This window comes from Solea solea, chromosome 6, assembly GCF_958295425.1.
Source record: "Solea solea chromosome 6, fSolSol10.1, whole genome shotgun sequence".
NCBI classification, from domain to species: Eukaryota; Metazoa; Chordata; class Actinopteri; order Pleuronectiformes; family Soleidae; genus Solea; species Solea solea.
Window position 1 is genome coordinate 4,558,246 of NC_081139.1, and position 16,607 is coordinate 4,574,852.

Sequence of the window (16,607 nt, forward strand, 5' to 3'; positions counted from 1 at the left end):
GTGTGGTGAAACGATTTAAATAACACACGTGCACATGTGGTTGTTTCAAACAGCATTTATTCTTGTATGAGAAAATATTGTCTCAGGCAGATTTTGGGATCTTGCAGAATAATTCAAATGACAAGATCAAAAACCTGTGCCAGCAAAACAAACAAACAAACAAAAAAAAAACACACCCTCTCATAGGCAAGTGCAGTCACTGCTGCCCACAGAGCCCAGGTATTTATGCCGCCTCACTGTAAAAAGAACATGTTCTGACATGTTGATCAATACCATCACTACTACAAGAGCTACTGAGCATCATACATAAATCTTTTCCATATTACTTCTTAAATAACACTCTCGGCTGCCACAAATTTATAAATTAAAATCTAAATTTGATTTTTGCATTCCTTAAATTACTTCATGTAAGCCAATATAAACATACATTTACATATTTACAGAACTATACACATGCACCTTTACTACAGTAACTTCGTATACATACAGTATTTGTATATAGTTGACACACACACACACACACTTTTATGCCACACGTGGCTCCAGGAGTTGCCAGTCCTTAAGTTATCTTTTTTTTTTTATGGCCAATTGTGCTTTTCAAGTCATTCCAGCCAGATTTGCAATCAACTGCAAGTTCTTCATTCGGGTGATTTCAGTGGACTTTGTCATCATAACCACAAAATAACCTCTGTAGTGGTATCACATCTAAAAAAAGGTACTTCCACATCCTAGTATCATAATACAGTTTCACAATATGGAAAAATAAGTAGAAACCTCTCCAAGTCCCACCCACAACATGTCATAGTTGGACTTAAAAATTCAAGAATGTTTTGGCCACAATATATATCAGTGCTTCTACTAATGTGAATCGTATTTTTCTGTAATAATCTACAGAGCAGCTCTTAGTATTAATATACAATATCAATTCAAATATTGATAACCTCTTCAGATTCAAAGTGTCAGATGAACATTTGTCTTTCATTTTTTACTTTAGCATCAATTCGGAAAAACACGAGTTAACATTAAATAAATATTTTTAATTTAATATTGCCAGTACCACTCGGGACAGTGAAGGCCCAGATATGACATGATTAAGTGGGGACTCTCACGCCTCGATAAACAGTGACATTTCTATGGCTAATACAATCTAAATACAGTTTTGAATCAAGACAATCCCTTTCATGATCGAATATTTACACTTCTTGACTCACTTTGGCCTAAAATAAAACACATAGCAACAACAGTGGTTGTGTAAAACCGTCTTTCTTTTAAAAAAGTAAGTGAATAAGTGAACAAATTCATCTACAAAATTGTGTTGAAGCACTTTTTCAGCACTCTCTCTCTCCATTTTAAAAACCAGCGCTTCACTTTTGTACAGAAAACCTTCAAATATTGGCAATCCTTATATTTACTTTTCCACCCTTTTTTTTTTTTTTTTAACCGTAGAGATGAAGAAGCTTCTTTACATGTAACCAGGCAGCCTGTTAAAAATGATAACTTTTTCCTTTTTAGCTAAAATTTATATAAAATTGGAGGGAGTGAAGTTGACATTTCCTCTAACGTGGTTTAAATGTAATATGGCCCTGTCGTACGCAGTGTGAACAGACTTGCGAACGCTGGGTTTCTTGCCCTCCATTAAGCGCAGCTTGTCTACAGTGTCATCCATCCCCAAGGGCAGTAGTTTGCTACGAGGGAGCCATTGCCTGAAAATCGAAAGGGACAATTGTCAGAAATCGGCGGAAACGTTCAGCGCTGCCTTCAATCTGCCCGTGTGAATCTTACCAAGTTCTTTTAGTGTCAAAGAAGAGCACTAAGAAAAGCTTTTCGCCTTCATCCGTTTGTCTCCACTCGCCCAGTTTGAGCACCTCCGCGGGAGGCACGGGGATCGGGATGCCGTTGTGAAGAAGCCCTTCCTGGGGCATGTCAGGGTCAACAATCTGTAAAACAAAGTATTCCGTCATTTACCGTTATATCCTCATAAAAGCAACAAGGACCTTTTCTTTATTTCAGCTCTGAGACTTCAATCAAACACAAGTCTGGAATATAAAGTAAAAAAGAAAACAGAAATCCATTCTCACCATAGCTGGGTATGAAGGATATCCTCTGCATTTGGCCCAAACTAGGTCCAGTGGTGCGAGCTCTGTCTCAATATCTAAAGACAGAAGTGTAGACTTTCCTGTGAACAGGATATTCCAATATATCCAATTAGTTTGAATTCATGGCAGCTCTGAGGCCCAAACTTAAAACTGAACTTAACCAAACTGGTCATGAAAATTGCAAGTTTTTGGTTTTCTGTGCATAATCTTGCACAGAGGGACTTCAGTGTATTTTGACTACGCTCTCTTGATACACACCAGACCCAGAGACGTCTCCATTCTCACTGTTAGGGACTTTGGCCAGAGCGGGTTTACCCCGACTGCGTTTGGGTGGTGAGACACTACTCCTGAAAACAAGAGAAGAGCAAGAGTTGGGTTATTTTTAACCTGCAATTAAATTAAAAAATTTATTAAATCCGATATTCACTGTTTAGCTCGTGTTGAATCTCCTTCAACTTATTTGGGAAATGTGTGGGTCGTGCTAGAAATGTATAGTTGAAAAGTGCTTGTTTGGTTCTAAACAAATAGTGTACAGTGAGTTTTTGTTTTTAAACAATCATCTGTCTGATGTAGCCAAGAACTATAAGAAGTAACCAGAAAAGTCAAACAAAAGGACGAAACAAAAAAGCTGCAGTCGAGGTTCTAATTCTCAGTAGTGATTCACTGTTGAAAATAGAAGTAATAAGTGATAATGATGTTCGTCCATTGTGTGTCGATGAAAGTGAGAATAACTGCCTGTATAATTACAATGACCAGGATTATGCAGCTCTCTGTACTCACTTCAATGTTTGGTCGTCGTCGTCATCGTCGTCGTCATGGTCTGCAGAGTGGTGCTTCCCATTAGTGAGGCCTGACACACACACACACACAAATGAAATCATGACTGATGTGGACTGAATGAAGAACGTATCAGAGGATTAAAATCATCTGTCTTGTTCCCACCTGCTTCTCTGACTGGCGGCGAGTGTTTGTCCGCTTCGCCCTCGGTGCTGAGGCCTCTGGACCTCAGGTGGTGCGAGGACGGGGAGTGAGGTGCAGGGGAGGGGTTTGGAGTGGGAGGTAAGGTGGTCACACTGGGTGACTTTGGACTAGCAGGGGTGCTGTCCAACCCGTTGGTTTTGTCCTCGCACGTTTTACTGTTCTGTTGCGGCGGGGACTTGTTTTTCGTCAGCCGTGCCCCGTTTTTCGCTTTCTTAAACAAAACGGAGGTGCGGCGGCCGACTCCCGCCACAGGCAGAGTCGGGGGTTTCCCCAGAGGCGTGACCTCGTGAAAAGCCTCTGGTTGAGAGGACGGCGTTTCACCGACCTCGGCCTCGTCTTCGCCTTGGCTTTTGCTCCCGCTGCGGGACGACCGCTGACGCTTGTAGGAGCGCCCGGGTGACCTCCGCCCTCCGGTCACGATGCCCAGTACAGGAGGCTCCAGAGGAGCATCGCCTGGCAGTGGTGACGACACCGGACAGGTAAGTTCTAACACGGGAGGAGAGTCATCTGCGTAGAGGAGACATTTGATTTCATTCATTAATGATTAATAAACATTAGAGCTGCAACTAACAATTATTTTCATAATCGATTCATCTGTCGATTATTTTCTTGATTAATCGTTTGGTCCATCGGTGTTCGTCAAACTTGGAAATGATGATGTTCTCAAATGTCTCTTTTTGTCCACAAACCAAAATGATTAACTTTTAATGATTTCTTTGTTATCCAGAGCAAAGAAATGAAGACAATACTCACATTTAAGAAACTTAAACAATCGGAAATCTTGTTTTAATCATGAAAAAAGCTTCAAACCGATTAATTGTTTATCAAAATAGTAAGTAATCAATTAATTGTTTCAGCGCAAATCAACTTGATTTAAAAGGATTGATAGATTTAAATTTCTGACAGCTGCTTTTCTGTGGTTTTATCACAATCAATGAACAATTGATAACTGCATTATTATCAGTTAAGAAATAAGAAATTTCTAGTCAAATGTTTTATAGTTCATTAGCATAAATACACAGAAATTAGATTTATATTCAAATTATTCAAAATGATTTTACCTGTCCCACAGTTAGTCACTGCAGTCAAACGTCCACTATTCACACTGTCCATCTTCTTTGATCTCTTTTCCTTCTCTTTCTTCTTTTTCTTCTTGGTCTTCCTCTCCTCCACCTCTTCCTCTTCATCATTGCCTTTTCCTTCATCTTCTTTGTCATTACTGCTCACGCACTGAGCGCTTTGCTGCTGCTGCTGCTGGTTCATCTTCTGTCTGAGTGCATTGATTTCCCGGCGCAGCAGCCTGATTCGCTTGGTTCGTCCGCCACTGGTTCTCATGGACGCGACGACATCCAGTTTATCCAGCAGGGCCTTTAGTTGCTCATCTGTGCTTAAGTGCAGTCTGTTCTCTGGGTCCAGAAGAGAGTCAACTGAGAGGGGGCAAAAAAAACAAAAAAACAAGTAGTTTAGCCGTGTGACTTTAATTACAAGGAAACACGGAGCTCCAATTTGCAACTCACCGTCATCCCACGTACAGTGGTAGAAGCCATGTTTGTTTGGGGCATCTGGGAGATGCATGCCGGTGTTGGGGTCTAAGCCAATGCTTTGAGACTGTCTGTGGGCGTGGCGGAGGACAGCGCCACCCACCTCCCGTAACTGCAACGCTGCCTTGTGAAACATGGTGTCCTTGGAGTTGTATTTGAGGCAGTTAGAAATCATGAGTTCAAAGTCTCTCTGCAGGTCTGCGATGGAGCAGTACGCATGCCCCTCCAGTTTGGCGCGCATGGAGGAGAAATCCATGGGTTGGGAAATGAACTCCAAGTAATCTGGGACCTCGAGAAATCAGAATGTCATCAGATTATTAGAGGATTTGCAAAAAAAGGGAAAAAGTAAATGTGTGAAAAGTGTGAATTTAATCTGACTTCACCAACCTCTGATAGATTGACCGGCTGAGAGAAGATTTTGGCCGTGTCCTTCTCCTGCAGTTGTTCCAGGGTAGATCGGAGAAGCACCAGTGCTGGGGTCAACTTCAACTCGAGAGCAGCCTGCTGAATTTTCATCTGAAGAGAGACGACGAGAGCGAAAACAAGGCCGCCGATCACAGTTATCACAATTTCAAGGTAAAAAGCCTGGACTCAAACAAGTCTTTAAATTATGACACTTATGCATTTATTCATATTTGATAAGTGACTCATTTAATTATTGCAATTTAAGCAGAGAAGTTTGGGATGGAAGTATAATGAGAGTAACGCTGAATAACAGTTAGAGCTCATCTCAGGCTGACACTTTCAGTGCCTCACCTGTTCTCTCTTTAGCCTCTCTCTCTTACGGATCAGCTCCACCAGAAGTCTGGCTCTTTCTAGGTCTTGCCTCAGCTTCTGCCAGTATCGAAGCTCCTCTCTTGCGGCACTTAGCTTCTCATCCGGCTCCCGCTGGACACAAAACAAAAGTAAGTACAGATTTCTGTATTTTCTGTCCCATCTTGACCATTGTGGGAACCACTGGTGTGCGATTTTATACCCACACCAGTTGGTTAAAACAAGTTAGGACAACCCTTAGCATCATAACAGAGTGGTGTCTAGGTTATAAACTCAGTGGCATCTAGTGGTGAAGTAATACAGATATTACAATACATGTGACTCCAATGAATCATTTCAAATTAGATTCCCTGAATACGACTCACTGCTACTTTAAAACTCTACACTTTCGCCCTTTCCAACGATGAGAGGTCCACAGTGAAAACGGTAGAACAGTCGAGGGTTACGTGAGAGCTTGCCATCTAATCTATTTGATTCAGCTATTAAGTAAAAGTGTGAAGTCTGGGCTTCTTGGCTCCTTTCTGGTTCTCTGAAATCCTTGCACTCTGCTTTTCATAAATGTAAATTCTCACACACAGAGGTCCAGACATGTAAATCTCAGTTCTGATGAGTTATGGGCCAGGATTTACACAGCTTAAAGCAGAAAGCGTTTTACCTTCCTGCTGAAAATGATCAGCAATGGTGATCCTTCAGTGTGATGAGATCAGTGACACGTTCTGGTTTCACACTGCTAGAAAAATGTAGCCACATGGCAACTGTGGTCTGAGTGATCATAGCACTAATGTGCTCTGTGTGTCCTGGGTGCACTCACACATGAGAGCCATCCACAACTGAGATGGATTAAACGTGGTGGTAATGATTTTCATTTTCAGTAATTCAACCACTTCCTGTGAAATATCACACGATCAAAAACGCATCATTTAACAATGCAATTGTTGTGTTGCAGTTCCTCTTTTGTTGACATCCCATAATCTCACTCCTCACCTGCTCTGCAGTCTTGTGTGCCTGCAGATGGGAATGGAGTCGACGTATTAAAGGCATCCCGTTCCGTGACTGCCGCTTTAGTAACCAGTAGTTGTGAAGCCGCTGCATGAACTGATTCTTTCTCTGGACTTCAACTCCTGTGCAGATCTTGTTCAGTCTGTGGAGATGTAAGAGTTATGGATGAAAACCTTTAGGGGTCATACTGGTTGCCATAACAACATCACATGACACAAACTTGAGATAAAGTAAATTACAATATTAGCAAATGTCAGTAAGAAAAACACATTTAGGCATTTCTGGCAAATTTCTCAAGAAGAATATTCATACAAATATTATTATTAATTCAAGGCATTAGACACGACTGTGTTATATGGTCAAGTACATGGTCAGATCTACGATCATGCTGGCTGAATGAATTATTTCATAATACAAGTGTCACACCTGTGAGAAGGGATCTGAGGCACGAGCAGCACAGGCACATTTGAGCGACGCGTTGACCCACCAGACCCTTTAGCGTTCTTCTTCTTCTGGCCTTTAGTAGCCTTCTTGTTTGACGGTGAGGGGGAGCTCTGAGTATAGGACCTTTGACCTCGGTTCCCTCTGCCACCCACCAGTCTTCCTTCCACGGACTCGTCTCCTGATCCGTCCCGCCGAAACCCAACAGGGGAGTGATGCTCACAGAAAGCAGTCTTCTTCACGGAGAAGGTGGTACCGTTGACCCCCGTCTCCCGGACTGGGTCTATCTTCATAAAGAGCCCGGCCTTCTGAGCGCAGGTGACATGAAAGGCCCTGTAACAGTTGGCTTTGTGGCACTGAATAGATGCTCCTCTTCCCTTTTGCTTACACAGGTAACAGGTGAGCTTCCAGCGAGCAGTGGGGATGTTCTTGACCCCCTCAACAGGTTCCAAAAACACTGTGTTGGCAAAGCACACCTCTGGGATCCATATGGCACAGACAACATGGGCCCAACGTCCATCACTTGTCTGTTTGAAGGCACCTCCTTGGTTGGGACAGAGCACACAGTCTACAGGGCGGGAGGGGGACTGCAGGCAGCAGCGGCACAGCCACTGGCCCTCGGGGACGTAGGGCACGCCGTAACACTCCTGGTGGACGGCCAAGTTGCAGATGTCACAGAACAGGATGACATTACTGTTGAGACACTCGTCGTCCAAGCACACGCAACAGAAGGCGTCCTCGTCGACGGTATTCTGGGACAGAGCCTGGCTGCGGGACTCCAGGATGGATTCCCTCTCCAGACGATCAATCAGCAGCTCAAACGTGTCCACAGATACAGAGGCGTGACCGTCACACACCCTCTTCTGGTTCACCATCTCCAGCCAGGCCAGGTCCTCCTCATCCATGTCATACTCTGCCACACTGTCCTGTTCCTCTCCCGACTTTTCAATGAAACGGTAATATGCCTTAGGGAGAGGAAGTGCTTCTGTGGGACAAACTGTACTCAGCGTTCGAAAGGTGGGCTCAGGAAGAGCGCTTTGGTTGGATGAGTGCTGAAAGGAATTGGCCTCTCCTGTGTGCTGGTGTGAGCCCGATCGTTGGTTCTGATGAGTCGTATTTTTCCCACTCTTCCTGCTTTTACTGTTTGAGGGCTTCCTCCACGACCTGGTCTTATTCTGTGTCTGCTCACTGTTTTCCTTATTACTGTTACATTCAGTAATGTCCTGGGCCGTCATCTCATCCTCGGTTATGATGGGCAGAGGATCGGTGATGTTAATCCGATGGAGCCTTCCATCTAGGTCCACTTCCACTATTTTCTGAGCCTGAGCATATGTCAAAGTCTCCCTGGACGGTGAGAGTTGCAGTCTGTAGGGAGAGGGAGGCCGCAACTGGCCAGACGATCCCCTACCCCTTCCTCTCCCTCGTCCTCGACCCCTACCCATGTTGACTCTGTAAACAGCTGTCTCACATTCCCACCTCCTCAACTTCCGCATGGGAGTTTACACCAGCACCTTTACAAATGAGAAAGAGATTTAGATTACTATGGCAACAGTAATAGTTTTTACTTCATGTACAATGGAAAAGAAAAAAGTGAGAACAAAATACTACGTAACCTGCCCATCTTATAAAAGCTTATTTTGATTAGATTACAACGAAATGTTGTTTCTAATTTAGGAAGACGGTCTTACCTTTAAAGTAACACATGCTGTACTTCATTACTATGCTGACAAATACTATACTTCGTCACTAGCATCTGAAATATGGTATCTGAATCTGGTTTTACTGAGTATTCAATTAAATTAGTTATCACACTAGTAGTACACATAGTAAATGTAGCATTCGATAATTATATGTAAGGTCTCGATTGCTAGTTTTGTGTCCTCTTCAATAGAACATGATGTCAGTTTTGTAAATTATGTTTCCTTTGTGAGGGAAAATGATGATAAATTAAAGCACATGTGAGTCAACACAAGTGCGATTGACAGCTAGTATCATCCAATAGAAGCCTGGTTGTAGGTGACTCATCTCAACTCCTTTTTTGCAAAACCTCAACACGGCATATTGGTGACATCACAGCTGGTTGCCAATTGGTGATGACCCACTTTGCACCACCTACTATTTATCTTGGTGTTTAGCTTGGTAAATTAATTCCCAATATTTAGAGACAGTAACAGCAGTAGACGGAAACATAAGAGCTGCAACTAATGATTCTTTTTTATACGCAACTAATCGTTTGGTCCATAAAATGTCAGAAAACGTTACAAAATGTCGATTAGTGTTTGTCAAACCTAGAAATAATGATGTTCTCAAATGTCTTGTTTTGTCCACAAACCAAAATGATTCAGCTTTTAGTGATGTTATAAGGAGCAAAAAAACAAAGAATATATTCACATTTAAGAAGCCAAAACAATCAGAAATCTTGTTTTAATAACGAAAACAGTTTCAAACCGATTATCAAAATAGTGATTGATTAATAATTGAGTAATTGAGTAATAAAAACAGTGGTAAAAAAGATGTAAGTAAATAAATAAATAAATTATCAACCTTATTAATTGACAATTTATTAAATAATTACAAAATCTGTAATACTCTCAACACATTGTGTAATCCGCTGTGTGCCTATGATTTAAATGTTCTTCTCCCAGACAAATTAAAAAAAGTTAAAAAATAAATAAATAAGAAAGGGGGTCAACTGCGGTGCTGCTGTCATGAAAACACAACATGTTACCTCAAATACTCCAGCTGCACACATACAACAGTTGAAACGTGCTGCCCAGCTCTTCCCTCATTGGTCCAACTGGGAGCCTGTCATACTGCCATGTTTCTGCTCGTCCAATCACATGACAGCATCCTCTATTTTTCCCCCCCACCCCGTTGCTGTGCGTAGTTTGGTTGAAGAGCGCTAAATACCAACCCGAGTATCTAACATCTGTCAGCCATTTTAGGCTCACAACAGCAGAGGCAACGTTTGTGTTGCAAGTTGATTAGCAGCCGAATTATACACGCTAATAGCCGCCAGAGAGCAAACCCACTGTGTGCACCGTGTGTCAATGTTCATATTAACGGCGTGTTGTATTTACATCACGACACTGCCGACGTGCAACGTTTCGGGCGTTTGCTTTGGAGTCCAGACCCCTGCAAAAAAAAAAAAAAAACCGCTTGTCTCTGGCTGATGCGATAACGTTGCTCGGTCGGACAGGACACACACAGAAGTCGCGTAACCAAACAGCAGAATTTACGAACACAGCTGAAAACACGGGAGAAAACGCCGGCGCCGTTTACCTTGAACGATGGTCCGCTGCGGTGCGAGTGCCAAACTGAAGAACTGCAACTAGCCTTTAATGTCAGCTAGCGTCAGACTACAGTCAAGGCGGACATGCTAGCCGTTAGCCTAGCTAGCCGGTCATTTCAGGAGCGACAGCGTCATCTTCAGCACTTCACTCCTCCACAGCGACTCCGCTCCAGCACACACACTCGATCCGGTCTCATGTCCGTGCTGCAAAGCTTTCAAACGCCGCTGCTAAACACGGAGAAGCCAAAAAAAAACACCCTAAGATATAGAATTAATGTACCTTGGATGAGGCTAAATATTCAGTCAAGATGGCTTGAAAAATACGCCCCTTTGGAAAAAAGCACCCGAGCCAACCAGAGGCCGCCGCTGCTCCGCGCTGTCAACGCGCACCGAGCTCTGATTGGTTAAAGTACGAAAGCGAACTCATCGAACTCGTTCTGGAGCTCATCACACGAACAAGCGACGGCAAAAACAACGACACATTATATTCCGCGCCTTTATGGCCTCATCCTCAGCTCCCTTATCCCAAAATGTACCTGTTACACACACCTGCCATTTGTAGGGAAGATTACGACTTAAACCACCCCGCATTTAAATGTTATATAATATAAACAAGGCCTGGGATATGTGGACTAAAATATTATTACCATCAAACATTTTTAAAGCCGTGGATATCGATAACTACGATAACAATATTTGTCATACTGTTTGTATTATTGCTATTATAGTGTACTTTGATCTTTGGTTGGATTCAAGATTCAAGAATTATTTATTGTCATTATGCATACACATACCGGAATTTCAGCTTCAAAAAGACCTTGGGAAAGAGAAACGCTGTAAATAGTTAAAATAAATGCACAGAACAGTATAAATAGAGAACGGCCTTGTACATAAATAGAGAAAATGCTGTTTATTACCATAAATCTACATAATGTTTCACTTAAATTTCTTAAAATTTTGCATAAGTATGACTATATTCTCTGTTCATTTGTTAATTGTGTTTTCGAATATGTTGGAAAATACATTTTTCTATCTTCCTAGAGCCCAAAGGATTTATTGAAATCCTTTTCAGCTCAACAGTTCAAAGCCCAGACAGATTTTGTTTGCTTTCACACTGTTTGTGATAATTAAAGCAGCAAATTCTCACATTTGAAGAGTTGAAAATAGTCGTGTTTATCTGAAGCCTGTACTTGTATAATACTGTCCACATCTAGATGGATCCTTCTCCATGTGTTCGCTCCAGGAACGAGTGAAGACCCATGTGAAAAGGTGTAAGCTGATTTTGCATTATTCTCATTTTACTACGTTACATCATGTCAACAAGGTCATAACTATGTCAGTATTATTGCTGCACTGTTTTTCAGTAATTTAGTTCAAATTAGTTACAGAATTGTTTCCTTTAATAATGACAATAATAGTAAAATAAGGAAATATATTTATTGAGTTTTGATCAAATACAAACCTACCACCAGAGTAAAGGCATCAACCATCTCAACTATTAATAATGAACAAATGTCCATTTACTTGGATTTATAACATAATCCAATCATTTTACACATGGTTATTTTGTGGTTATACAACTACAACTGAACTGAAAAATATACATAAGTTGAAATATAATACAATACCTTCACCATGTCACTGATATACACATATATATATATATATATATATATATATATATATATATATATATATATATATATATATATATATATATATATATATATATACATGTGACTCAGATACTTAGATATGCTTCAAAAGTATTTCATTTTAATCCACAGTGGAAGCTCTATGTTCATAATTCATGCTGCTTCTCCCCAACCCTTGAAAATCCCCTAAATCTCTCCACCCACAAATAATTTGTTGGCTGCCTTTACACATTTGAAAGCGAAGAACTTCAGATCACGCTGCATTACAGTCGCCACCAGTCACATCTCAGACTCTCTGCAGGTAATTTACACATTTATTTTTACATACACTTTCTTCATTGATTGTTAGTTTTTAAACTGTCAACTTTGATTGGGATCTTTGCATTTGTTTTAAGAAAGGTTTTATTTGGCTTAAGTTTATCTAATGTCCCACAAACCACCAATTGTCTTTTTTTTTAGGATGCAAACCAGCGGAGACAAGATGCTGTATGGATTCTTTATATTTTCTTTTGGGATTTTCATGGACGTGGGATTATGTACTGCAGGTAAGAGAATTTTAGGTTTTCTTCTCAAAAAGAAAGAGCAGTATAACAAATTGAATCAGATAATGCAGACAATGTGTTATACTTCAAACCATGCTGTAATGTGCACTGATGTAGGAGTCATTCTGACTGGCAACAGATGTTTTTATAAAGAAGTCTTTTCGATACTGACATTTCAAAGTTTGACCTGAGCACTGCCTTCATTCGTTTTGTTCTCTCGGCCAACTTTCTGCTGTTTTCTCTGCTGGATTTGGTGGAACATTTTTCTCCATGCCTGACGAGCCATATATAAATAAACTGTCAGAATCAATGAATAGCAAAGTGTAATGCCACATCCTGTCCGACTGTTGTAGGGAAAAATAAACAAGGAAGCGGAGTTGACACGCTCACAAAAAATTGGTAATAAATCAACTCTGTGCAGCAGAACAAAGGGCCTGTGTTCAGCATGGCCAAAAAGTGACAGGGGCCTGTATACGTGTCATCTTTTGAAAGGGAGCATCTGATGGTTGTCAGGATCACCCTGTGGCGATGGATCCCTCAGGCCTTGGCCTGAATTAAGGCTTTTGATACTCTTTGAGTCCCCTCCCATCTCACAGTGCCATGGCATTGTGACCCTTTGAATTAACACGCTGCTCTAAATAGATTGCCGTCTGAAAACTGTTTTTTTTTTTTTTTTTTTTCTTTTAATAAGACAAGAGTGACCAGATTACTAGGATACCGGAAGCCTATTGTTACTGTAAAGGTCAATAAATGCACTCAATTAAAATCCCCCCAGACATGTCTGCTTGTCAGAATAAAGTGCATCAAGAAGTAATTGCTTTTGTGAACATCACGTCCAAGAAATGTTTGCGAATGATTATTACCATCATTTGTTCTTGCCACTTCATACCACTTACACTACATTCACAGAGAAGATTTATACTTTTAGAGAATGAGATCTATGCGTTTTACCTTGGAGTACTATCCATGTGATATTGTGTATGTGTATCTTATTACACATTTGCTTATTCTTGCAATATATTGAACTGCATGTTAATTGTTTCTGTGATTCCTAATCTAATAGGATGAAAAAATGACTATGATTTAAAGGGTTATTGTTGCTCTAACCTGTTCCTTATTTTCCCTCTCACAGTGCAAACAGAATTGAGAATCACAACTATAATGGTAGTTAACCTTCCCCTCTCTGTCTCATATTTAAGATTAATATAACTGAAACACGATTGAAACTAAAATACTTTGCACTGATTACCTTTTTTTAATATGTTTTCCAATAGCAAGAGCCATATACAATTTCCAAGGGCACACACCTGGAGGGCTTCTGCATGGACCTGCTGTCTGAAGTGGCCAAGAGAGTGGGCTTCAAGTACAGAGTGCACCTGGTGAAAGACAGTTCATACGGCCGGCAGGATGACACCGGGAACTGGAATGGCATGATTGGAGAGGTCGTGAGAGGGGTGAGTACTTAATAACTGACATTTGAACAATTTAATTACCCAGCCGGCACCTGTGACATTATAATATTGTCTTATACATGCCAAATGTATTTATTCCTTGCAGGAGGCGGATCTTGCCATTGCGCCGCTAACTCTCACTGCAGCTCGGGAGAGAGTTGTGGGCATGACCAAACCGTTCATGCAAACGGGAATCAGCATCCTACTAAGGAAGGACTTCTCAGAGGAATCCGGCGTCTTTGATTTCCTGACCCCCTTTACGGCCCAGACTTGGGTTGGCATACTCATCGCCTATGTGGGGACCGCTGCGGCCATCTTCATAGTCGCCAGGTTCATATTTACTGATGTTGTGGGTTTAAAGGTGCAGAGTGTAAGGTATGATAGGTATGTACTGTATGTATATGTTGCCCTGTGATGGACTGGTGACATGTCCAGGTTGTGACCCCACCTTTCGCCCTATGTCAGCTGGGATTGGCTCCCCCCGTGACCCTCATGTTGAGGAAAAAAAGCATTAGAAAATGGATAGGGATAGTATATTCTATTCATGCCAATAAACATGAACAGATGTTACACCGTGGACCTCATTTTTCCTCATTTTTGCCAGCAGTGGGGCTGCTTCCAAATTCACAATTCATATTTTTATCTGAATGCAGACTCAGCCCGTGTGAGTGGCGCCAGCCTCAAAGTGAGGAGAACAGATTCAGCCTCCTCCACAGCCTGTGGTACACAGCTGGAGCTCTCACTCTGCAAGGTAACAAGCACAGTCAGATATGTTGCACCACAATACAACAAACGTACACACTTTGACAGTTGTTCTTGTGTTGTTGTTTTGTGTGTTCAGGTGCTGGTCCTCACCCCAAAGCTCTGTCAGGGCGCGTCATTAGCTGCAGCTTGTGGCTGTTCACTATCGTCCTCCTGGCTTCTTACTTCTCCAACCTCAGCTCGTTGAAGAGCCCTGAATCCTCTCAGCTGATGGTGAAAGGGTTCGAAGACTTGGCCAATCAGGATACAACTGAGTATGGCTGCCTCGCTGGCTCATCCACCCTTGCCTTCTTCAAGGTAAGAATAAAGACATATCATAGCTTTTGGATCATTTGTGACAGGGGTTTTTAATGTTCTCCAATCATTTCCCTCCAGAATTCAAACAACCCAGTGTATCGCAGAATCTATGAACACATGGAGAGAAGTAAAAGTTTTGTGTCGTCCATGGATGAGGGTGTCCGGCGTGTGAAAGAGGGCAACTACGCCTTCATCGGAGAGTCTGTCTCTCTGGACTTGGCAGTAGCACGGTACTGTGACCTGGTTAGAGCTCATGAAGTCATTGGCATGAGGGGCTACAGCATTGCTACCACTATTGGTGAGGCTCCATGTTGTACGATTACGAAATAACGACACTTTAAATAAAACGGCGCAGCTGAAATGAAACCTGTCAAATTCTCAAAAGGGTCTCCACTCATAAAGAACCTCAGTGTGGCAATCCTTCAGCTGAGTGAGGCTGGAGAGCTGGCTTATCTGCAAAGCAAGTGGTGGGCCAGCAGCTGCACGGCAGACAGGGCCAAGTCTTCGGCTGTGCAGCTGCATGACCTCAGAGGGATGTTCCTGGTTCTTTCCCTGGGTGTAGGGCTGGGAGCGCTGCTGGCTGTTCTGGAGCTCACCTCCAAGAGTCGCAGAACTGCAGACGTGCAAAGGGTAGGAACGAGTGTAATCACACATCGCGTTACTTACATACACAACCAGACTTTAGGAGTTAGGCTCACTCCTCTATACATAGGCCAATTTGTTTCTGGTAACACATACTGTAGTTTCTAGTAAAGGGCCAATATTTGTACAACAACATAATGTTTCATAAGTAATGCACATATTAGCGTCTGACCCACTTTTGCTTTGACCAACACTCTCAGTTGTAAATTTCTTTCATCTCCTTTGAACCTGTCCTGTCACCTTTTGTTATTTATTTACCATGTTGCTTATTTCATGTCAGGCAAAGCAAATGAATTCAAAAACTCGTATTTAAATAATTATCATGATACTTCCCTGAGGTTTGTTTTGCAAGCTCCGTCTTGGTCTGGGTGTTATTTGGAATCCAAGTGCTCTCAGTGTAAACATTGGCCATGTTTACATAAAATTAATTTACATTATGGTGAACTGACGCTGTTTATCCGCTGTTTGTGTTTACATGTTCTTCCCTCAGAAATCCTGCTGCACTGTGCTGACTGAAGAACTGAGTCTGCGCTTGAGGTCCGCCGGTGCCAGCACATCCTCCCAGGAAAACACTGACATAAATAAAGAAAAGGCATAGAAGTGATGTAGGAACTAGGATCACTTTGTAATATCTGACAGAAACATTAACATAGTACTTTATTTTTGAACGTTCTAACTTTTACAAAAAAAACCTCACACTTCAATAAAATAATTAGTTTATTGATCAACACTTGACTTTATCAAATACATACTACAGTTTGAAAAAAGCAAACATTATAGTGAAGAAAATTGAGAAAATTCTGATTAACAAAAAGCAATCATGTATTTTTTCACAGTTGGCAATGGCATTACATGATTTACATTTTTGATATTAATTTTTTATTTTTAAAAAATGATTTCGACCCTGCGATGGACTGGTGACCTGTCCAGGGTTTACCCCGCCTTTTCGCCCCATGTCACTGGGATTGGCTCCAGCTACTCCCCGACCCATGTGGAAGGTTAGGCGACAATGAATGAATGAAAAATGATTTTTGTCCCATGAATACAAATATGGATTATAAACACTACAGCCAGGCCTAAGACAACAAATAAACATGGTCTAACTGTGAATTTCTGCTTCATGTCTACGTGTGT

The 16,607-nt window shown here is 41.6% G+C and overlaps 2 protein-coding genes across 5 annotated transcripts; one reads left to right on the forward strand and one right to left on the reverse strand.

Moving 5' to 3' along the window:
• Positions 1-40: 40 nt before the first annotated feature.
• Positions 41-10,520, reverse strand: brpf3a (bromodomain and PHD finger containing, 3a). Of its 4 annotated transcripts, none has more exons than XM_058631877.1 (13): positions 10,115-10,520; positions 6,818-8,343; positions 6,377-6,533; positions 5,375-5,506; positions 5,006-5,134; positions 4,610-4,907; positions 4,139-4,504; positions 3,039-3,584; positions 2,877-2,946; positions 2,355-2,443; positions 2,079-2,176; positions 1,783-1,937; positions 41-1,703 (listed from the first exon to the last, which is right to left on the reverse strand). In XM_058631877.1, exons 2-13 carry the CDS (start codon positions 8,323-8,325, stop codon positions 1,520-1,522), a joined length of 3,732 nt encoding a protein of 1,243 aa, XP_058487860.1. In that variant the 5' UTR covers positions 8,326-8,343; positions 10,115-10,520; the 3' UTR covers positions 41-1,519. The 4 variants fall into 4 exon arrangements, with proteins under 4 accessions (XP_058487860.1, XP_058487861.1, XP_058487858.1 ...); XM_058631878.1 differs by having other exon boundaries at positions 2,079-2,152; positions 4,595-4,907; XM_058631875.1 differs by having other exon boundaries at positions 4,595-4,907.
• A 1,377-nt stretch (positions 10,521-11,897) lies between these two features.
• On the forward strand, positions 11,898-16,583 carry si:dkey-183j2.10 (glutamate receptor U1). The gene is made up of 10 exons (XM_058631304.1): positions 11,898-12,080; positions 12,239-12,324; positions 13,454-13,485; positions 13,596-13,775; positions 13,879-14,102; positions 14,426-14,523; positions 14,614-14,831; positions 14,910-15,129; positions 15,217-15,461; positions 15,964-16,583. Exons 2-10 carry the CDS (start codon positions 12,240-12,242, stop codon positions 16,069-16,071), a joined length of 1,410 nt encoding a protein of 469 aa, XP_058487287.1. The 5' UTR covers positions 11,898-12,080; position 12,239; the 3' UTR covers positions 16,072-16,583.
• The last annotated feature ends 24 nt before the right edge of the window (positions 16,584-16,607 follow it).

What these genes read in the sequence shown, in the direction of transcription:
- si:dkey-183j2.10 (XM_058631304.1), top strand. Translation starts at nt 12,240, where the DNA reads ATGCAAACCAGCGGAGACAAGATGCTGTATGGATTCTTTATATTTTCT. An exon ending in TGAGAATCACAACTATAATG is followed by an intron (nt 13,486 to 13,595) that starts GTAGTTAACCTT and finishes GTTTTCCAATAG; the next exon opens with CAAGAGCCATATACAATTTC. An exon ending in TGGAGCTCTCACTCTGCAAG is followed by an intron (nt 14,524 to 14,613) that starts GTAACAAGCACA and finishes TTGTGTGTTCAG; the next exon opens with GTGCTGGTCCTCACCCCAAA.
- brpf3a (XM_058631875.1), bottom strand. Translation starts at nt 8,325, where the DNA reads ATGCGGAAGTTGAGGAGGTGGGAATGTGAGACAGCTGTTTACAGAGTC. An exon ending in CCTCAGATCCCTTCTCACAG is followed by an intron (nt 6,534 to 6,817) that starts GTGTGACACTTG and finishes ACATCTCCACAG; the next exon opens with ACTGAACAAGATCTGCACAG. An exon ending in GACGACGACCAAACATTGAA is followed by an intron (nt 2,444 to 2,876) that starts GTGAGTACAGAG and finishes TCTTGTTTTCAG; the next exon opens with GAGTAGTGTCTCACCACCCA.